The 23722-nt window shown below is 38.2% G+C and overlaps 1 protein-coding gene across 2 annotated transcripts in view; it reads right to left on the reverse strand.

Moving 5' to 3' along the window:
• Positions 1 to 1356: 1356 nt before the first annotated feature.
• The window catches only part of Mettl15 (methyltransferase 15, mitochondrial 12S rRNA N4-cytidine), a 182985-nt gene continuing 160619 nt past the window's right edge, over positions 1357 to 23722 (reverse strand). For both annotated transcript variants that reach the window (XM_004851585.4, XM_004851586.4), the window contains exon 6: positions 1357 to 22769. In XM_004851585.4, coding sequence (XP_004851642.1) covers positions 22333 to 22769 — 437 coding nt within the window. In that variant the 3' untranslated portion in view covers positions 1357 to 22332. The remainder of the gene's footprint in view (positions 22770 to 23722) is intronic.

Consider the following 23722-nt stretch of genomic DNA (forward strand, 5'->3'; position numbering starts at 1 on the left):
TGGAGGTCGGGGTGTCACTGCTTCATGAATGTGTTCATTTCATTGATGGATAATTCTGCATTTCAAAGAGTGAATTTCTAGTTTTTCCTCTTAACATGAATTTTAATTCCCCCCTGTATAGTTTCTACTCATTGCTCCTAGTTTTATCCGAAGGAGAAATTAGAATCAAGCTGGTTTGAGTCCTTTGTAAGTTACACGATCCATTACCTTACTTAAAGATGGATATAATGACCCACTGTACTCTGGCCTCTGTCTGGATTAACATCCCTAAGTGTTTCTACCATAGAGATTTATGGCCTTCTCTCCATTCTTTTGCCCTCTGATGAATGACATTTGTGTCTGGGCTTCCAACAATTTTTTTACTGAAGACTTCTAGAACTGAACATAAGATTCTACATAGTGTCTGACTAGTGAAAAATGCAGAAAAACAATTCCAGACATCAACACTATGTGCTCCTGACAATAGGATTCTTCTTTCTTCAAGTATTTTTAAGCAGCTGTCTTAAGTTAAATTTACACTTTTTAAAATCCCTGATGTATTTTCCACCTACAATGATGCCAATTCTTGGTTTCTCCATTGTGAATGTGGGACAGTTTCATAATTTCGAGACCCAGACTCCTAAATGAGGAATGCAGTTAATACCACCATAGGTTTGAGTGCCTTGCTCAAGTCTATAAATCAGGACAGGGAAATCTCAGTTGGAAACACAAGGTGACATAGTTGAGGCCAGTTTCTGGCCACTACCCAATGTTGTTTCTCCTAGTAACCAGAGAGAGACTTTCTGTTTTTTGTAAACTAGATGGAAAAGGAAGAAAAAGACAGAGGAAGGAGATAGTTATGTGTCAAACACATTCACACCATCTTATTGAGTCCTCAAAGCTATCCAATTTTGTAATACCTTCTCCATTAGTCAAGGATGATACTGACACTCAGATGAAGTGACATCTGTCATTGAATTTGTAAAGTGCTAAAGCAAAAGAAACATATGTAAATCCAAAGTCTGGGGTCCTCCCAGTCTATCAGCTCTATAAGTGACACAGCCCTTCCAAAGCTAAAATCAAATGTTCTGCCTACCAGGAGCAGGAAAGAAAATGAGAAGAACTTCTCTGTGTGTACTAAGCCAGGATGTCATTAGCAGCCGTGAGGTTCTGGTTCTGTAGAGTCCAGCCCAAGCATGGCGCTGTAGGTGTCCAGGTCCCTGGAGCACTGAGCCTGTGGGTCAGCATACCTCTGGCCATGTCAGATGATGCCTCTCCTTCCTAGGGGCACGTTTTAGGTCAGCCAGAATGCCAGCTGGATTCGTGACTCATTTGCAGATGACAAATTGTGGCTTATAGGTGGATGAGCTGTAAAAACCAAGAGATAAAGATGGAAACACATGTAGAGTCCAAGTCATGGGGTACCTGCAGGCCATAATATGCACTCTTTCACTTCATCCTTGCACAAGCCTCTTAGGTATTACTGTATTTTCTGGGAATGAAAAACCAAGTTCTGGGATTTAATCAACCTAACAGTGGAGCCAAAGATCAGAAGGGCCTGGCCCTGCACAGCATTATGATTTGGATGGAGAATGTCCACCACAGGGCTCCTGTGCTCATAGGTGGGCTTTTGGAAGATGAGTGAATCATAGGAGTCACATGGCTGACTTTGGTCTGCTCAGAAGAGGTGGTCACAGGGAGGGTGACCTGGAAGGAATTATCTCCCTTCCCAGGTCCCGGCTTCTCTCTCTCTCTCTGCTTCCTGGCCACCATGATGTGAGCAACTCTTACCCTGCTGCACCTTTTGCCACGTGCTCTGCCTTGGAGCCAGCCGACCATGGGCTGTACCATGAACCAAAGTTGGATGTTATGCCCTAGCAACAAGAAAGTGATTAAGGCACAGAGATGCTGTTAAAGTACAAAGTAGCTTCAAATTGCCACACAAATGGTATGTTCTGAATGGAATTTTTGTTCCAGGTACTTGAATCCACAAGACCTAGAAACCCAAAATCTGTGGAAAACATTTTTTGCGAAGTCTTTCAAAAGAGGCTCCCCTATCACAGTAAACTGGAGATGAAATTATATAGGTATTTCTATCTGAGGGTGACAGTCGAAAGCAGTTAACACAAGGCGGAGGCTACGTGGAGCCTTGTTGCTTCAGACTGGCAGGAAGCACTTTGGGATAGACCAGGGCCGGGGTCACAGAGTCATCTCGGGCACTTCTGTGCTGATGGCTTGTGAAACTGCTCAGCTCCAGCACCTCGCTCCGTCCCAAGCCCATGTCTCCTGGCTCCTTCCACAGGGGCTCTCAGTGCTGTTTCGGTTGGAGCACACTTTGATATACTCTAAGCATACACGAAGGAATTAGAAGTTCAGTGCTGAATTAAAAATAAGTTTGGTAGCTTGGAAAAAATATTGCTCAGTTACAGCACCACCTGCCAATTTTTCTTAAGCTTTATGTCATTGTATGAGTAGAGATGTTTACTGCCCTGACCTTTCTTGCTTCTGTTTGTTGAATGAGCTGAACTAAGAAGGATACAATAAAGTCAATTTTATTTTTTCTTCCACTGCTGCCCTCCAGCTATTCTGTCAGCTCTCTCTTCTGTCTTCTCTGACCAATTTCAGAGCTTTTCTAGCCATTTCTGGATAACAGTACTTTCAAATATCAAAAATAAATCTACAGCAACATCCAATCTCCTATTCACTTTCAAGCTCCTCTCTTCCCTGTATGGCATGACCCAGCAATTCTACAGCTGAAGAGTGGGAAAACTGACCAAGCCCGCTTCCTCACTACTCCCACATCCGCCTTCTTCTCTTCTTCCATGCTGCTCTTCTGGGTAGCACTGGCCTGGGCCAGGGAAAGGAGGGGAGGGAAGCGGAGAAGTCACTCATCCACTGAGGTTGCTGTCGTTACCTTCCCTGGGTGCTCCTGGACATTCTGTGTTCTGCGGGTGCATTAGGGGGCTCTTTAGAGGTCTGCCGAGAGCCTTCCCGGTCCCAGGTGTTCACACTTCACTTGATGGCTTCCCTCTCAGACCCTGCTCCAATAGCACAGCCCACGTAGCTCAGACCACACCTCTCGTTAAAATATAGAGGTGCCTTTTACCCACTGTCTTCAGCCACAATTTCAAGACAAGGGAAGTCTCACTTGGAGTTTCATTACACTGACATACAAGGCAATGTTCTTACACCCCAGTAAACACTCCATCTCATTTACACCGAGTGTAAATATGTCTCTCACCCCTTTCCACGACAGAGGAGGGCGCTAAAGTTTGAACGCACTTTGTTCCCTCGGAAACGCAAGTTGTAGTTTATTTTCACTGTGAGGTCGGAAACAGAATCTGACTGTGGTCTTTGTGGGGGATGAGGGTCAGGAAGGTCTGAGGGGTGGAGCTCCCATGTCTGACACGAGTGGCTACATAACAAGGAGAGAGGCCACAAGACAGCATACGCACTGCCTGTTTGCCTGCAACAAGATCATGACCACCTGCAGCCCCAGCGCTGGCCCGGGACTGTGCGCCCAAATAGACAGCTCTTCTTTCTGAGTTCCCCCAGGCTGTGGTGCTGTATTATTACCAACAGAAAGTGGCCTGTTGACATTTCGTCCAGTGGACATAACCATTATAAAACTGTGTTGGAGCAAAATCAATTGGATTCATTGATCAAAATTGGATGGCAGACCTTTCCAAGTGGTGATATACTGCTACCCTTTCATCGATTTCCACTTAGATGTTTCTTAGGACCTCAAAATTCATATCCTCACGGTTAAACAATGCTCTTCTGCTCAAGATGGGTCTATGGCAAGAGGTAAGGCATTTTCCTAGGCATCCATGGTAAAAATGCAGAGTGCATTTGTTGGTGCTCACCCTGAGCCCCTCTGGTCACTACACTCGATGCTTCTGGGGCTCCTCCCCTTTAGGCCCCACATCACCTTGCGTCCGGAGAACTGTAGCAACCTTTCGGTGGGGGGCGTCTCAGAAGATGAGCTGGGTATAGCTGTGTGATGAATTCAGCCTAAATCTTGGTTTCATAGCAGTGTTGTTTCATTGCTCAAAACCCTCTGCTTCCTACTCATTCCTGCCAAAAGTTTGAGACCCTCTCGGTCTCTTTAACCTTTTCTCCTGCTTCCCCACACTACTCCTCATCTGACACTGCAACAGGCCGCGATCCTATGCATAGGTATTTGCTGTGATCACTCCGACTGTGGGGCCTCTTGCTGTGAAAACTAAACCGCGGGGCCAGCCATCAGCTCTGTTGCTGTCGGGGTGCCCGGCTGTGTCCCCTCCGGAGCCTCAGCTCAGCACGGCCTCCTTCACCCACGGTACTCAGGGAAGGGGGTGCAAGTTGGGGTGAGGGAAAGGATGGGCTGTGGTGCAGGGGAGCTCAGGCCTTGGGGTGGGACAGAGCTCAGCCACGGTGAGAGGAGCAGAATGACTGAAATTAGGGAGGGGCAGGTAACTCCTACGGGTTAAAAAATCTTATATATTTGATTCAAGCCAAAAAATGAGCTACAGAACTCCATCCTTTCCCTCCAGACAGTTCAAGTTTATCATATATGACAGAGTCTGCCAAAAAATGTGTATATCAGGAAAATAAAAACTTGTATAAATATTTTAATACTAAGTTTATTGAGACATCATGAGATTAATGCAAGTTACCTTTGGCTTGTGCAAAGGTATCTTTATAAGAGATGCTCACAGTGGTGGCCATTGGCTTCCAGACATTTATTAGTACGGGCAACTGTGGAAGTGTGTACACATTTTCCCTATAGGGTTAACAATGAACCTAACCATTGACTTTGATTTGGTTCTTGTCCAACTCATTTTGTGATTAGACTAGTGGAAAGAATCGAGTTCATGAACCGCTTATTTGTTAGAACTCCTTGAATTGCATGCCTAAAATCTGAGCAGTTTAAAGTATGTACATGTTCTGCAGTCAATATCTTAGGAAAATAAAAAGATCAGGTAACTTTAAGTGCATACACGAGTAAAGTAAAATAGTGTATTAAGTTCTAGATACTATTCCTATATGCTAAACCTGACACCTGCTTTCCTGTTTTAAAGCAGGTTGATATGTATTAAAAAGGATAAAGACATGTTAGTAGCTCTGTCTCTTCCCCTTTTATTTCCTTAAAAAAATATATCTGTGTCTCTCCTTCCAGTGTCAATGAGCCATGAGACTGTCCTGACAGGTAGGTGGCCCAGGTAGGGGGTCAGGCCTGTGTAAGGGGAGGCTGACAACAGGGCAAACTTTTTGCAAAGAGGGTAGGGGTCTCATAGCACCCCAAGATTGACTACACCCAGGGATACTGAGCAAATCAGAGAATATATTGAGAAAAATGACAGCCAGCTTTCACCTTATTGGCAAGAGAAGTAACAGTAGGGAAACAATAAAGTTAGAATAAGTCCAGGGCAGTATTGGAGGTACAAGAATGGCTTCATATATTTATTTGCCATTTGTATTTCTTCCCAACATCACTGGTCATTCAAGAGATCCAGGTGAAAAACAACGCTGAGATTCCACCTCACCCCAGAAAGAATGGCTGCTATCAAGAAATCAACCAATGGGCTGGAGATTTAGCTCCGTGGTTCCACTGCCTGCCTCACAAACACAAGGACTGGAGTTCGATCCCCGGTACCAAAAAAAAAAAAAATTAGAAGGGCTGGGGATTTAGCTCAGTGGTTCCGGCGCCTGCCTTGAAAGCGCAAGGTCCCAAGAGCCAAGAGTTCGATCCCCGGTACCAAAAAAAAAAAAAAAGAAATCAACCAATAACAAATGCTAGTGGGGCTGTGGGAAAAAAGGAACCCTTCTCTGCTGGTGGTGGGAGTGTAGACTGGTGCAACCACTGTGGAAATCAGTATGGAAATACCTCAAAGAACTAGGACTAGAAGTCCCATTTGACCCAGCTATTCCCCTGCTGGGTATCTTCCCAAAAGAATTAAAAGCATCATATCAGTGATATATGCTACCCATGTTTATAGCAGCACAGTTTGTAATAGCTAAAACTTGGAAACAGCCCAAGTGCCCATCAACTGATGAATGGATAATTGTGGGTTTTTATACAATGAAATACTAAGCCATAAAGAAGGGTAAACATGAGACATTTATAGCTAAATGGATGCACCCTGAAGCTATACTCAAGTGAAATAAATTGGACACATATGTGTAAATATTGCATTGTCTCTTTGGTGTGAGAAACTGAAAATGTAAATGGGGCCAACATGTGAAATCGGAAAAAATTTTTCAAAAGGAAAGGGGAAATGGGAGGGGGGAATGAGAAAAGAAGAGATAAAATAGAAACAGAGCTTTTGTAAATAAGGAGAGAAAGAGGAGGTGAAGGGAGGGAAGGAGAATGGGAAAAAAAGAGGAATCAAGATACATCATGTACAGGTACAAATTCCCTATGATGAATGTGATCATTATATCTAAATTGTACCAATAAAATTTTTAAAAAGAATGGCTTTATAGTTTTCATTACACATAGATAAATATAAATACAGGCATAAATGTGAGTGTGGTTCCTAGCTGTCTGCTGAAAAGGCCTTGAGTATTGCTAATCAGCATCTAATGTTCATATCTTGGTTTCAAATTCTGAAATGAACCAGGGCTCCCCAAAGAAATATTGAATCATGACTGCAGCTGGGAAAGAATATAATGAACCTGGAAAATCTTTGCAACACAAAGTAAGGACTGCCCAAAGAAGGATGAGAAGTTAAGAAGAAAATACAGAAATAAGCTTCAAGGGGCTCCCATTGGCCAAAAAGTGCACTAAAATAATGACACCACAAACCATAACCCATCAATTAAACTGATGCCCCACGGATATAAACAAATGGTTAAATAAATAGGGAGAAGAGCATTCATCCTTGCAGTACAGAATCTCCAATTATGCCAGTTTAGGAAATCACTGATGGTCAACAAATATAGTAAGAATTAATCAAGGCAAGAAACAAGTAGATGTAAGTAGGGTAAGAAAGGAGATTTTTAGGGCCAGGGATTTAGCTCAGTGGTTCTGGTGCCTGCCTCAAAAGTGCAAGATCTCAAGTTCAATCCCCGGTACCAAAAAAAAAAAAAAAGATGTATAAGAAAGGAGATTTTTACACAGTTTTATAGTACTTCCTATAAAATATTTGTTAATTGCAAAGAGAACAAAAAGTAGAGAACCTTGGTGGATACCATCTTAGGTAATCTGGGTGAGTACATCAGAAACGAGACAAATAGACATCATGTGAAACTTGATAGGATGCAATGAAAAGAGTACAGTACTTATTACAGTATGATAGTTGCATAGCTCAAATATAACCACAAGGAAGCACTAGACAGACCCACATTGTAGGATATGTGGAAAAACAATTGGCCTATCTTCAAAAACATTAAAACGAGAAAAGGTAAGTAAAATATGGATGCAAGAGGAGCACGCTGTCCAAATTCTGCTTAGTGGTGTCAGGAAAGGCTCAGGAAAGGAGATGATTTTGTGTAAAATATAACAGTTGTCATATAAAGTAAAGAGGAAGTAAGTACAGGGACAGGAGACAGCTTTTTCAAAAGTGAAGAGTCCTGGGTATGGAAGCAATTTACGGGTAGCTGTAACATGAAGAGAAGGTAGTGACACACAGAGAAGGTGGTAACATAGACAGCAGGTGGTACGTGTAATCAGGGACATGAACTGGGGCCCAGTTATGAAGGATTATTTCCTGCTGCCTTCTTTAGCACAGTGTTATGAGCACAGACAGAGTGAATGATAAATTCTGGAGGAGTTGGAAAAGGCAGATCCTCTGAGAAGCAACTGCCATGTCAGGATTAAATGCACATGCAGTGCATTAAGCAAAATGCTTGTATAAAAGGACATAGAAAAAATGTTGGAGAAGTGGAGAAAGCCATGATATTGTGACATACATCTGAGTGAAGGAGGAGAAGGAAGGTTGGATAGAAGGCTTGGCAAAGTCATTTGTGAGTCCTTCAGTCAAAACCTGAGTCTGGGGCTTGCCTTGGTATTTCTACCACACGCCTCAATCACTGGGAAAAAATACTCCATTGGGAATGGCCTTGGCAGACAAGCGACGGCCTTCATGGTGTGGCAGCATGGACCCTGATAATGGGAGGGCAATAAAGTGCATTCTCATGACCCCTACATCTGCTCTGGATAATGATGATTTATTTCACTGGCAAAAGAGGTGAAGGAAATTCCGGGAGAGGTGTGAAGGAGCCTAAACTGAAACATTTAGTACTTTACATTTTATCAATTTTCTTTTAGTTGCTCTAGCTGAGTTGTGACCACATTCGTCAATCTATAATAATATGGAAACTGAACCCCGGAGAGCCTACCAATTACCTTGACCTTCCTAATGTGGTTAAGTCTCCTGGTTTTAGTCTTTTGTCCAACTGTGGGTGCTAATCTAATAACTGTCTTTTCCCTGGAGTTTTGGTTCACAAGCTGTGTATTGAACAAATAGAAGATGCTTAGTAACTGAATACACTTTTAATAAAAAAGGGAAATACATTTTATTTTTATTTAGTAGAATACACTTTTTTCTCTTTCGTCTCTGGATTCATGTTGATGAGAGAAACTAGTAGTGAAGAATGGCCAAAGCATTTTCAATTTTGAAAAGCTTGGAAACAGTTGATATCAACTGATTCTGTTGAGATTCTGTTGAGTTCAAAAGATTATTAATCTATAACATAAATTCAAGTTGCTTTAGTCAGTTCTTAATTACAATTCTTCTAAACTCTATTAAAGAAAGGAAATGATCTTTCTAGACTCATTTTTTCAGATTTAGAGTCCCCTTTTTCTTCATCAAGTGCTTATTCTTTTCAGTTCTCCAAATTGCATGAGAAATAACTATAAAATATGACTCACTGCATTTTTTCAGTGAGCAATGCAATTAATACTCTAATATTGTACTCACTGCTTAAAAAATCTTATTAACATTTATTAACTGCTAGCATTGAGATTTTAACTCTGAGAAAAATATTCAAAATGCTCAGTATGGCTTTGTAAAAAAACTTAACAATGTGCCCTTTCCTCAAAGGATGATGTGTCTCTACCGAATGATGCCATTTAAAAACACAACAGAGCACTTAATTGGGTAAAAAAAGAATTCGGCAGGTTTTTTTCATTCAATTTCAAGAAAACTTATTCCAAAAATGAAATGCATACAAGAGATAGCTTGACTGAGGAATCATGCAAAAGATGTATTTTTAAAATAGCTGCTGCAGATGAGCCATAGTTTTGGTATTTGGTGTTCAAGACTATTTCATTAAATGCTCTACAATATTTGAACAGCGCAGCAATCGTGCGTGCGTGTGTGTGTGTGTGTGTGTGTGTGTGTGTGTGATTAAGGCAGTAGGGAGGGAAGAATTTCCTGTTCTTTTTAAATAATCACTTGCTCTCAGTATCTATCTTTCATCCTAAATGTCACCCTGGGCTTCAAATGTGCGGTGGTTATTTCCTTCTGGTCAGGAAGCACTGGTGGAGCCAGAAGATACACTCTTCTTTCATTCTGATCTGAAGGGCGATCCTGGTGTGGGAGCCTGAAGCAGATTTTAACGAGCGTGCTAGCATAGGGTTCCATGACACTGAATGCAGGTACATGATCTGTTTGGGTATTTTATGTGTAAGGAGGTTTTGTAGCTGTGCTGCATCCATTGACCTTCAAGGAAGAATGGGAAGATGCAGCTTCCTCTGGTCTCAGGGTGACTGCATCATATTCCATGGACCCAGATCCCATCTCCCACGTGTGATGCAGCAAGATGCTGCCCATCTTTCTCTTCAAGCTGGAATTGTTTCCCAGAACTATATGTGGCTTTCTTAAGTTAGAAAGGAGACACTGCTTATTCATGTATTGTCAGATGCTTACTGTAGCAAAAGGAATTTCTTAAAAATGTGAAAAAGTGACCATGGGCATAACAAAACCACATGAACCTGTAGCACTTGAATTCTTAAATGAAACCAGGAAAAATTGAGAAGTGCTCTAAAATACCAGAGTTTGAAGCCTCAGAACAAAAACCCCACAAAATCTCTTGGTTTTATATTGATTGCATACTGAAATAACAGCTTTGAATACATTAGTTTACAGCTATAATATTAATTTTTTGTTTCATTTTCCTTTGCTCAAAATGACTTCTCAAAAATTTTAAGTTACAACATGGCTCAAATTTCTGGCTCGCATTATATTTCTATTGACAGGGTGAGTCTAGAACATTCAATCTCTTTACTCCTCAGCAATAATTTAATTGGTCTTTTTGTTTTTTGGTGCCTAGCATGAAACTGTTTGGAGCAATGCTGACCTTCCCAGAACATTGACAAGGTAAATGATACTAGAGTTCTCTAATCAGTGAATGGAGCTTGAGGCGCCCATGTAGATAGGACTAGATAATGTTAAAAGGTAAAAATCCTTGTCCTTTATCCTCTGAGTCATCATAGGGTCACATCTAGGTAGGTGACATGAATTGAGAAATGTTTCTGTAGTACAGGAGTCACAGGGTAGAGCCCAGGATAGATCCAATGGGTTTTCATAGCCCCCTTGATACTATATACAAAATATGTGCTTTTTCCTTTAAAAGGCAGTAACTTTGATTAGCTTTGTTTACAGGGGACCCTGGCTTCAAAAATACTAAGAACCTTAATTCTAGGAAGAAATGGCTCATTCAGACAGGTTATTTCATAATTATGGTTAGATGGTCACCCATGCCATGAAAATTAGTACCCTTATAATGTGAACATTTGCGTTTCCATGCTGTGGAAATGGAATTCAGGCCAACAGCTCAATCTGCAGACAGCATTCTGAGCACATAAGCCATGGAAGGCCAAGCACACCGGTATGCATGCACAACAACAAACAGTGAGTGTAAGCTGGGAGGACCACCAGTGGTGGGAATGTAATCTGACACTGACGACTGCTTATGTCCCAAGAAACCAAGCTATACAAAACTCATGTAGCTTATGTTATAATTGTGTTATGACATTATGTTATAAAATTCACTTATGCTTGGAAAGAAACTTCATTTCATCATTCCTTGGGGCCCCCACTGTACTTTAGTCTCTATCACTGAATTTACTATTATGTTCTAACGTCTTAAAATGTATGTATTCATCTCACTACACTAAAATGTGGCTTTTCACGAATGAACACACTTTCTTCTCACTCACTCTCAATGCCTACTAAACAGCCACCTAACAGATGTAGAATAAAACGATAACTTAATGACTGCTGCCTGATTTGTTTACATCTGAAAATAAAAGTTTATCTATGACCAAATACAGCTTTAAAGATTACAGTTTAGTGAGGGGCTGGATTTAAAGCTAGAGCTGTAGATTTCTAGATTGTCAACCAGATTTAGCACATGATCCTGTCTGATGTTCATAAATCTCCCTGACCTGAAGAAAGGTTGACCAATCAAAACTGTTAAGAAGGATATGTACATAGGCATCGTTTACTGTTCACAGGAAAGGGAAGATTGTAAGATAGGAAGAATAGCAATATGTCTCCTGGTAGAAATAAACTTTTAAGTTAGAGAATATAAGCAGGTGTAGATCTGGGAGTCATGAGGAAATATTAGATACTTTAAAAAAAATGTCTGAAAATTAAATGGGTTTTTGTGACATTTCAGAGATTCTGAAATTCAATAGCTTTCCCTAGCAGCTGCTGCTGCTGCTGTTTATTCTCTAGTTGTAAGGTAAATATTGAATTTCTTCAAAGAAATAATGATAGATTTTAGAATAACTAGGTAGGTTCCACATTCACTCTAGGATTTTATGCATTTGCCTTCTTACTGACACACCATCCTACCATAGAAAGGAGATAGATAGATAGATAGATAGATAGATAGATAGATAGATATAGTTTCATATATATATATATGTATATATGGCTGCTCTTAAAGGTGGTTTTCTTCATCATTCAAAGGGTTTCTGTGTAAACAATGATTTTCAAAGAGTTAGAGGTAGGTATGATGCTATTCAAAAGAGAAAAAGCAGAATAGTAAATAAGGACATATTTTCTCTTTCTTTCCAAATCAGTCCTATGTAGAATGTAAGATATTTATCATCATTTAAATGAAAGTTTTGTGAGTTAGACTGTCTCTTTCAGAAGTACATTATCAAATGTGGTTAGCAAGACTAATGACAAATTTATGTCACATCTAGATAAGTTGAAGAGCATATTTAATCGCATAGGACTGGGATGTAAATTGTTCAACTTTACATGTGAAACAATTTTGCAAAAGTTTATTAAGATCATGAAAAATCCCACATAAGTGAATCATTTAACAAGTCAAGTTAATAAAGGTACTTTTGAAAATTCTTTATCCTTCAGGTTAAAAAAGCCTTAAAATCATCTAATCTAAATCTGTCAGTGATTGGAATACATATAACAGAAACTCACTCTGCACCCCCAAATCATGGGGAGGAGATGGATACACCTGGGGCTCAGAAACAACTGGGCTAACAGATGTGACAGCCCCAGGAAGACTTCTCCCCTTCCAGCCATTCTCTCCTCAGTGCACGCACCACTTCTTACACAGTGAGAACGTGTTCCGGAGGGTTTTATGTTTTACATCTTTCAGATACTGAAGTGGGTCCGAGAGATCTGCTTTCCACATCAATTTTTTTTTTTTTTTTAAAGAAAGGATAGGCCCAGATTGGGTCAGCCCCCTGTAGGCAAGTTTAGCCTAAACCACTAGAGTCCAGTCCTGAAACAATTACCTGTGACAAGAATGAATCAAGAGATTTGTGGGCAAAAGAGGCCAAGAAATAGCAGGCAGACTGCAAAGAAGGTGCAATGCAGATGGAGATGAGCTCCAGGGGAAGTGCAGGGTACCAAGGTTCATCTAGTAATTCCACCTTTTAGGAGTCAGCAAGCAGAGACATATCCTGTGTTGGCTTATGTGACAAATTAAGACAGCTGGGACTAAAATAAAAGTAACAATAAAAAAATACTGATTACTTTCTGTATTGCTACATCACATGTTTTAATATATAGTACATACTGATGTTTAATACCATTTCCTGATATAACAGAAGTATTAATGTCTTCATTTTTGAGATGAATAAACTGAGTTTAAACTTTCTAAGGGGACACTGCTACTCAGTATCTGCCAAGATTTAAATACACATTGGACCTCATTCCAAAACCTGCATTCTTTCAAAATAATAATACTAACAAAACCATACTGTTTTTTGTAGAATAGATATATGTCCTTTATAAACACAATTTAACACAGACATCTTCAAGGAAGAGGGACTAAATACTCCACAAATACCTGCACCTGGAATTAAGCATCATTAACAAAGACTATCTTTCATATATCAATAGGGACAGAAGAATAAATAGAGCAGAAAAAATTTAGGAAAATGGCACATTACATTCCATAGTATATTCTGAACCTAAGTGTAACTTTTACTTTTATTTGAATTTACCTGAAAAGAAATTGAAGAGTGAAGAACTTCTGAATTTTTACAGAAAACTCTTAGATTACAAAAATTATGAAATAGAATTTAATATATATAATATAAAAAAGATTGGAACCATTTTTAAAAGAAATTATCTTTCCCATTGATAGTATTGATTCCTTGCTTTTTAAAAACAGAATTACTAAATATATATTTCTCTATCTTCTGTTCCTTACCTTCATAATTTTGGTGAGTTTTGATAATTTTATATTGACATGTTCGGAGTCTGTTTGTAACCAAAATTCCCAGAATGGCTTAAACTTAGTTCTACATCTATACCAATTTATTTTTTTTTCTTTTCCTCCTCCTCATATTTATTTATTTGTTTCTGTCTGACTTTGATTTCCATGTTTTTGTGTCTGTTTCTGGAAATTTTCAGGGCTTCTTGGATCTGTAGCTTTGTCTTTCATTAGTTTTTAGGAATTTCTCATACATTTCCTCTACAAATATGATTCTAGTATATATATATATATTTTTTTTTAATTGTTTTGTCTTCTCTCCTTTTCAGATTTCCCCATGAGTTACACTTATTGTAACTCCTATGTCTCTTGTAATCTTTTTATTTGTATTTTCTATCATTTGTCACTTCATCCTTCATTCAAGATACTTCCTTTTGAAGTATTTCCTACTTCACTACTTGTTATTTGTGTAGAAATTTCTCTTAAATTGACCCACTGAGTTCTTGAGTACTATATTCTTGTTTTAGAACTCCTTGTCTACTTATTATAGGTTTTAACTTTTTTAATTTCCTTGAAGATAATTACAGCCCTGGTCTGAATCACCTATGAGTATTTTTGTTCTACCTGTATTTCTTTTCTATTTTAAAAAATCATGTCTGAACTCTTTATGAATGGTAATTTTCTAAGTTATAGCACTTAATATGAACAATTACAGGAATGATTTAAGAACTATTTTTTTTTTTCCTCGAAGATTTAAAGTAGTTCTTGACAGGCAGTTACAGACTAGCATCCAGGATCAATTTAATTCAGTTTTCAGGAGGAAGATGGTGTGAAAGAGCTTCAATTTCTTCAAGGTCCATTTGGCTTCAGTTTCCATGTTGTGGACATTCCATTTTGTGATATGTCAAATTGACTGGATTAAAACACCTACCAGATTAGCAAAGCATACTTTTGGGTGTGTCTGGATGGGTCAAAAGTGGCCTGACCATGGGTAAATCTAGTCCCTTGCCCTTCCTCTCTTATACTATTCCCCTACTGTGCTTCCTGGCTGCCATAAACTAAGCATCTTTGCTCTACCACATCCTTCCTCTTGATGTTTTTGCCTTGAAGCCATCTGACCATACACTAAACCTCCTGACCAGTGAGTCAAATTAATCCTCTTCTCCTTTAAGCTGGGAGTGTCATGTATTGTGTCTCAGTGGTGAGAAGGCTAACAAAGAAAATGGGTGCTGGAGAAGTGAGGTTGTTGATGTGACTGTACTTGATCATGTGGTTCAGAAGCTTCTGAAAGTGGCTTGTGGTAGGAATTTGGAAAAGCTGGCTAGAGCCCTAGAATATTGTAAGCAGATTGGTAGGTAATTCTGGTGGGAACTCAGAAGACCAAATTACTGATAGAAATTGAGATAGTAAAGGCCAGATACAGGAGACTGACCTGTTGATTATACCCAAAGCAGGCTGTAAACAGTGCAGGCTGTAAAGAGTTAACCTCACAATTGGCTTATTTTAAGAAGTGAGTTTGACTGAAGCCTACATGACTCATAGGAGCATTGTGGATGGCACATGGGTCAATATCATCCCCCACTACCAACGGCCATGGCAGAGGCAGAGAAATGGCCCATGAAGCTGTGGGGCTTGATATGAGACAACACGGCAACGAAAGTCAGAATGACTCATATCCAAATTCTGTTCCAAAAATTTAAAACTTCTTAACTGAAAACACAACCTATATCTGTTCTGTTCTGTTCCTAACACAAGAATGTATTGTCTCTTCTTTTACAAGCCTTGCCTGCATCAACGACTGATCCCTAGCATCCACACACATCCCCCTCAGCCCAACTTGACAAATGATTGTGTCACCAATAAATATCAGCAGTTCTGGCTATTCAGGGTCTTTGCTTACTCAGCTTTGACCATCCCAGTTCCCTATTTCATTGTGATTCTGTCTCTGAGTTTTTCTTCTTCCCTTACATTGGTGCACCAAGCAGGAGATCAGGATCCTCTGTCAGGGTCCGCAGTAACCAGTTTGAAGAGTTTTCAGATGGAAATAAGAGGTGCATTAGGAAAAGGACTAGAGGCCATGCATTTTACATTCTGGCAAAAACCTGTCATCATTTTGCTCATGTCCTAAGATTTCATACAAAAAGCAGCAGACTAATTGATGTGGTGGAGGAAATTAAAAGACAGTGAAACACTCAGGAAGTGGCATGAGTACTGCTGCATGATCTAAGCCAGATTTATAGTAAGAATTGGGGGCAAAAAAGAAAAGTAGAAAAAATTTGAAAAACTAATTTTGGCCCAAAAGAAATAATATGTAAGGTTAGAGCCAAAGGAGGTATGGTTGCTGAAGAGATTAGCATCATTAAAACACACACACACACCCACACCCACACACACATATGTACTTTGCACCAAGACAAGAAGGAAGATGCCTTCAGGACATACCATATCAGAAATCAGCAAGACCTCAACCATTTTTGGCTCAAGGGTACAAAAGTATTCGCCTTTCATTTAGGAAGAGTCCCTGGATTCCTGCTCAAGAAAGACTTCCCAGGAGTTTGGTTCCCAGGGATTCATTTCAATCTTCTCAGCCATCTAGGTACTCATAGATCACTGTAGCCATAGTTCGAGAGGCCCTGGCTACTGCTCCTATTGACAGCAGACCTTGTCATTGTCTGCATGATGTTGTTTTTACTGGCAGGCATAACACAAGAGTTATGGGGTAACAGAGGCTTCCTCCCAGATTTCAAAGGAAAGCCTGGGAGGTCAGGAAATGAGTCCCTGAGAGGGCATAAAGCTGTGGGAAAAAAACTGAAGGTGTAATAAAGACCCTAGGAAGTTGGAGATTCCAGCAACATAGACTGTCTGCCAAGAAAAGCTGCAGGCCATAAGAGCCAGCCCAAGAGGAAGGAAGGCCAGATGGGCTGCAACATAGCAGTCCACAGACTGAGGCTACCTATGCACTTTGGAAATTACATCTCTCCACCATGTGCCCTGGATGCTGGACATGGAACTACAGGACTTAATGTTTGCCTTGCAGGTTGTTCTTAGTATTTTGTTCCTATTCTTTTCTATCCCCTGATTCATTCCTACACTTGATCTTAGCCAAAAGGCTGAGAAGCGATGCCCTGATTCATTCCTTTTGGATTGAGAATATTTACCTGTACCACTAAACCTTGGGATCACATAACTTTTTCATTCTTTGAGAGGTTCACAGCTAAAGACTGGAGGAAGCAAACAAAATAAATTAAGACCTGATGAAATAAAACTGTATTGCTCTCCTAGGCTTTTTTATTAGTCTTAGAGTACAGAAGTTGCAAACTTTTCATACTATTTCTAACAATTTTTCATCCAATGTCTCACAATTTGCTCATTTCCTTTTCCCTGTAAAATCATATGTTGGATCACCCTATGGTAACAAGCACATAGGTCAGCCCACTTACTCATATGGACATGTAGGAGGATACTTTCTCCAATCTAAATGAAGGTCAAATAGTTCAAACAACTTTTTTTTCTCTCTCATCTTCTTTTCCTACAAATGGAAACACCACAAGAGCAAGAGATTGTGCATTTTATGTAGCCTGTCAAGGTGTACCGAACACTGATGTTGTTAAAAAATAAGATTAAAAAACTCAAATAATAAAACTGACCATAATTCAATCAAGTGCCGCTAGTGATGCTGAGGCTACACTTTAAACTCCAGAATAAAGCATACACATCCTTAATCATAGTAACCAGAAATTTAAGTTATATTTTAGCAAACCTTTTCCAGCAAAATAATAGCACCAATAATTATTTGCTAAGTCTAGCACAGTGCTAAGTGCTTTTCACATATGTGCTTTAACTCATTTCACCCTGAGTTCATGCATACACTTATCTTCTATTTGATTCACAGTAAGTCCATTAGAAAACACCAACACCACCTCATTTTCAACTGAAATAAACAAGAATTCAAGAGTGTAAATGGCACTCCCAAATTCATATATTCAGCTAATATATGCAGGGCAAAGCTAGAATTCAAACTCCTTCCTGGTTTTTGGACTCAACAGCCAATATTGTTATTTACAATGTTTCTCAGTTCAGCACCTGTAAAAGCTGGATGATAATATTTTTCTTTGTGAAAGAATTGGGATTCCCATTACTTGATTTTTCTAAAATGCTCAACTTGGAAAAGGAGAGAAGTATTACTGGCCAAAGCGTGAGATGGCATTTGAGAAATCAAAACAGTTACACAAGAATCATTGCTCATGTCCTCTTGCTTGAGATAAGCATTATAGACGATCATGTAAGAGGGTAACTGCTAACGGTAGATCATTTGTTCAATATCTAAGTAATGTAGCATGTATGGAAATCCAACAGAATCAAACACAATACTCTACTTTGTATATCACAGTATTCAATTTTATTTCTTTGCTTTTTGTCTGACAATTTGGGAGGATTACGAGAGAACAAAGTACAGTGCAAAGAACTTCATAATAGGCATTCTAACTATAACCATTGTTTCTTGCATTATTAACCTAATTAATTTTTAGTGTTCTTGAAAATTTATACTTTAACTAGACTTTTAAAATAATTTATATTTAAATGTTGTCTTCACATTTCTGTAGATCACCCTTTATGCTACCAAACATTAGCTGAAAATAGTAGCTATAAACAGATGAAATTGGAGAAAATATGAAAATAGTTACGTTTGTTATGCAATCTAGCATCCTTTGAATATGGTGCTGATTTTTACACACTATACATTATTGGATATTAAACATATGGTATTGTAGTTCTGAGAAAAGTACACTTTTGATCAGGATTTCTGTCATTAAATTTATATTTATCAAGCACTTCATAAAATTCCCTTTGTATTTTAATTCTTGTTACATAGAATGCTGCTCACACAAAAAACTATTAGAAAACCGTGGTATTATAAAAACAGAATAAAAATAGCTATATTGAAATAAATACAAAAATTTAACCAAAAGCAGTTTTTAGTATCCATTTCAAGGATTCTAGTATGTAGGGTCTGGTTCACCAGAGTACATGCCAATATTACCTAATATTTTTCTTTATTACCTAACATTTTTCTTTGCAGAATAAAGTTGAAACATATATTACAATCATCTCAGTTCACATAAACATTTATTTACCTATGTGAACAGAGAAAGGCAGGAGAAGGAACATGAAAAAAGAAATGAGAGAGGTATTTTTTGACTGCTTCCTAAATAGTTTTCAATGTGCTTACTGAGTGAATATAAACACACACACACACACACACACACACACACACACACGAGATTTCAAATGAAATTAAAATTACTTTCTTAAAGCCCACAATACAGAATCATAATTTAAAAACAAAAATTAGATATAATAATTCTCTTTAAAATCCTCTGGAAATATGTCATACTAGCCAAACTAAAAAAATAAAAATTTTTAATATTTGCAAGTGAATTTTAAGAGATATTAGTTAATTTTAAAAACCTAATTGGCATACTGTATTCTCTTAGAAGTACTGATTACAACACAATATGGAGCCAAGGATTTAGCTCAGTGGTTCCATCGCTTGCCTTGCAAGCGTAAGGTCCCGAGTACGATCCCCAGTACCAAAAAATAAATACATAAATAAATACTTCAATAAAAGTTAATTGAGGTATAAATTATGTATATTACATGGAACAGATACAGATATGATTAAAATTTCTTAAGAATGCTATAAACTTCGGTGAGAATATAGTAACTAATATCCAACTTTTAAGACAAAACAGAATGGACATGGTGGCACACGCCTGTAAGCCCAGCACTCAGAAGGCACTGCTTGCAAGAGGAGCACTGCAAGTTTGAAGCTAGCCTGGGTTACACAGTGAGTTGAAGGCCAGCCTGAAATACACAGTGAGATCCTGTCTCAAAAACAAAAACAAACCATCAAAATAGGAATAGCAACTAACAATTGCAGACTTATTTAATTTTTTAAATTGGTGAACCAAGATCTGTGAACTGTGTACTACATAACATTGGTGCTATGCTAAAATCACTCATTAAAGTGCTCAACACAGAGATTCACAAGTATTTCATTAGCAAAGCGCTATATATTCACTGGAACAATCAGGAACAATTTCTATTTGTATTGTTTGAATTTTTCCAGTTAACTGTGTAAAACTCACTTGTGTATTGCGTGCCCAACAAAAAAGACCAGTCACCGAAAAGGGTTAAGATAGTTTTGCAATAAAACATTTTGAAACCAATTTCGTGTTTACTGAAGGCTTTTTCTCATGCATATGACTCAAGACTTTTATCTCTCAGAGTATCAGTTTCCTAGAGTTGAAGTCAAAAATTACCGGAAACCCAGGGTTGCTTACAGTAGTAGGAATGTATTCTTTCAGTGCTCTAGAGGTGAGGATCCCAAGTTCGGGAGTCACCAGGGGAGGCTCCTCCTGGAGACGCTGAGGAGAATCATCTGCTCCACGCTCCTCTCCTCTTTCCAGGGGCTCCCCAAGATCCTCCATGTCCCTTTGCTTGCAGACTTCTCACTCCGATGTCCGCCTCCTGCCCTGCCAGGCATTCTCCCCTGTGTCTCTGTCTTTTCTCAGACACCAGTTCTATCGATGAAAGGCCTGCTCTGCTCCAGCCGGGCCTCAGCTTAACTACTTACACCTGAAACGACTGGATTTCCAATGAACGCTGCATTCTGAAGTTCAGAGAGGTGTCAACACCGTCCAACCCATGATGAATTTCCATTTAACATGAAAGAGAATAGTTTCCATACTAACTATATTGGATGGGGGGTGAAAAGAGGAACCGAGATGTGTTATGTACATGGACCAACTCCACAGGAGGAATGTAGATATTTTGATCTGCAAACATGGACTAATAAAAAAGAATGATGAAACAGGGGAATCGTTGTTTAAGATGAGTGTGCCGTGTTATTTTCTAATCAGATTCTCAGATGGGAACTTAAATTAGGGGATCTTTCTCATTCACAAAATGTTATACCTATGAAGAGAAGCTTAGGAAAGTTTTTGGGTAGGAGTCAGGAGACTAATCTCATTAGATTCTCTTCTTTCTGTTTGGAGCATACTGTTTAAAAGGAGTCTTTCTCGTTCTGATTTCACTGCAAGATTGTTCAGACTTAAGTATACAATCTGTAAAGTAATAGCACCAAAGAAGTTCGGGAATTAAAGTTAAATATTACAGAGCAAGTAAAATAAATCTGAGGTAAAGTCATATATTTAATTCTTATCTATTTTACATATATATATATATATATATATATATATATATACACACACACACACATATATTACTCACTTGGATTCCCAATTTGTCAACATAATTGAAAATATGAATTTTTCCTGCAGCAAATTAAGAGTGCAAATAATATTTCAAGGATAACTACTGGTGAGAATATTCATTTACATGTGTCTTTAATCACCATGTCCCCTCCCCACCCCATGAGCTCTACCATTATCCCCTACCCATCCTTCAAGTTGCAATTCAAGAGTATTATGTTGTCAGATTTAGTTTCCTTCAATAGATCAGATCCCTATTAGATGCTCCAAATGCACCATTTTGGTACTTCTGAATGCTACTTCTTTGCAGCATTTACCACTGTGTCCATTTTACACTGGTTTTTGTGACTGTGGAAAAAATATCCTCCTCCTCCACAGGACTGTGGGCTCCATAGGACAGGTACTATGGCCCGTGTGTTCTATAAGTACCTAGGTTTCTCTAATGACAAATTCAGTACTTGCTCAAGAATGAATAAATTGGAAACGCATACTTACATATAAAAAATTAGCACTGGAATTATGAATCAATGTCATCAATTTTTTAAAGAGTTCTCTACCAAGGAGATTTATCCTGAATAAGGATTTTCTCTTGATTACAGCTACTATACTTAAGTAAAAACATGAAAGGAACATTAATTTTAATATACTGAATAAATCAGATAGTTTTCTACTTCAAATAGGCTCTGAATTCTTTTGAATAGTTCAATTAAAAATGCAGGATTCAAACAAGAGATTATATTATTTACTAAAGGTTTTCTGAGTTGTTATTAAAATAGACACAATTGACATTAAATGTAAGTTCCATAAAACAATTCTCTATGATGGCTGTTAGGGTAATTCTACATTTTTTTACTTTGTGATACATAAAAAATTAGCTCATTTCATAATGAAAAATCCCAGTAAAATAAGGAACTATAATTTCAACAGTGAAATCCATCAGTATAATGCATTTTAAAATGATATTTGGAAAGTAAAATTTGTAAAACACCTGTATTTGAGAAATTTGTACCAATTAATTATTCACAACTAGGGAAATTAAAATTCATTTCATGACCATCACTAAGTTTTTGAGCCATAGAAAGTCTTGCAAATGTAAACATCTAAATTCAGAATTTAGGGCATGCAGATATGGTTATAATTTCTTCATCTTTGACAACCTGAGTTTACATATTTAGATAAATACAAAATATAATTCTTTATTATTTACTTACTGGGTAAAGATTGTGTCTCAAAAGTCAAATATTATACAAAGACAAATGAATTTTCCCAGTCTGGAGATGCTGCTGCTTCCCACTTGAAATCTACTGTCATGCTAAGTTTTCTTACAATTTTTTTCTGAGAAAAAAATAATACTAGATACCATCAATTTCCACACTGTCCCACACTTTATATTATGGTGTTCAGGAATATTACTGAAGGAAAATGTGATGATCATATTATGTTAAGTTTCTCACAATTTGATAGCTGCTCTCAGCTTGGCTGACCGTGCTCTGGGGTTATCGTGTATGTCCTGATCTTTGGGGGTAAGTACCTTCTTGTGTATCATTTCCCACATTAAAGGAGCTTTTACAGCAATTCCACCTTTGTTTTCATGATCTGAACCCCAGGTTTGCACCATCTTCTGTCTGACACTTTGGTTAAACTTTTCCATCATGCTTATCCCAAGCAAAAATCTCTTGACGATGCGATCCTCTAATGAGTGAAAGGAGATAGCAACAAGGCGACCACCAGGTCTCAGAAATTTCTGAGCTGTCCTAAGTCCTGTGTAGAGTTCATTGAGCTCATTGTTCACAAATATACGAAGAGCTTGGAAAGTCTTGGTAGCAATATGGGTCGATCGTTGTAGCAAGTCTTTCCGTGCATAAATAGCAGAAGGAGGAAATGCACCTAGGAATAAATTTTGCAAAAACAGGAAAACGGACAGATATATTAATATTTCCCACTATAAATATGGTGGGTTGTGCAGTGTTTATGCCTATATATAAGGAATTAAATTTTCTTGTACATTTTGGCATTTCATCCATACTTCCCTCTTTTAATTAATTCATTGATTCATTTATTTTCACATTACTAGAGATTGAAACTAGGGACTTTGCATGAGCTACATCTTTATCCCTTTTTATATTTTATTTGAAGGTAAGGTCTCGCTTTATTGTTCAGTTGTCTATGCTGGGTTCAGAATGGCCATCCTTCTGCCCCAGACTCCCAGGTTACTGAGATTACAGCCATGTGCCACACTGCACAACTCCCTTCTTTGATTTTTAAAAATTCTTCCAAAGTTTAAAACTACATGTCACAAATATTTTTCATACTTCATAAGGATAACAAAACAAATAATATGTAGAGAAAGAGAAGGGGTGGAAAAATATCTGGAGAAATAATAATTCAAATCTTCCTAAGTTTGCTGAAAAATATCTAAAACCTACAAGCAGCCAAAGGGACTCAAAATAAAGAAATCTGTACCTAAGCACCTCATAATTAAACTACTAGAATGCAAAAAACCCAAAACAAAACAACAACAACAAAAACTTCACCACCACCACCACCAAACCATGAAACTCCACATTAGATAAATGTCAACAAAAATACAAATAACAACTAATTTCTCATTAAAATATTGGAGGCTGTACGATACTGGAATAATATTCAAAATTTTGTGGCAATACATTTTCTAAGAAGGTTATGTCCATTGAACTTATTCTTCAAAAATAAAAGTTAAAAACACTTTTCATAATTGAAACATGAGAGGATTCACTGTGAATAGGTCTACATTTTTAAGATGATAAGGGAAATACATCAGGCTGAAATAAAAGAAACCAGGCAGTAACTTGGATTTATAG

Source organism: Heterocephalus glaber, unplaced genomic scaffold, assembly GCF_053883595.1.
Source record: "Heterocephalus glaber isolate CG9 unplaced genomic scaffold, H.glaber_assembly_v1.0 deba00001428, whole genome shotgun sequence".
In the NCBI taxonomy this organism is placed as follows: Eukaryota; Metazoa; Chordata; class Mammalia; order Rodentia; family Bathyergidae; genus Heterocephalus; species Heterocephalus glaber.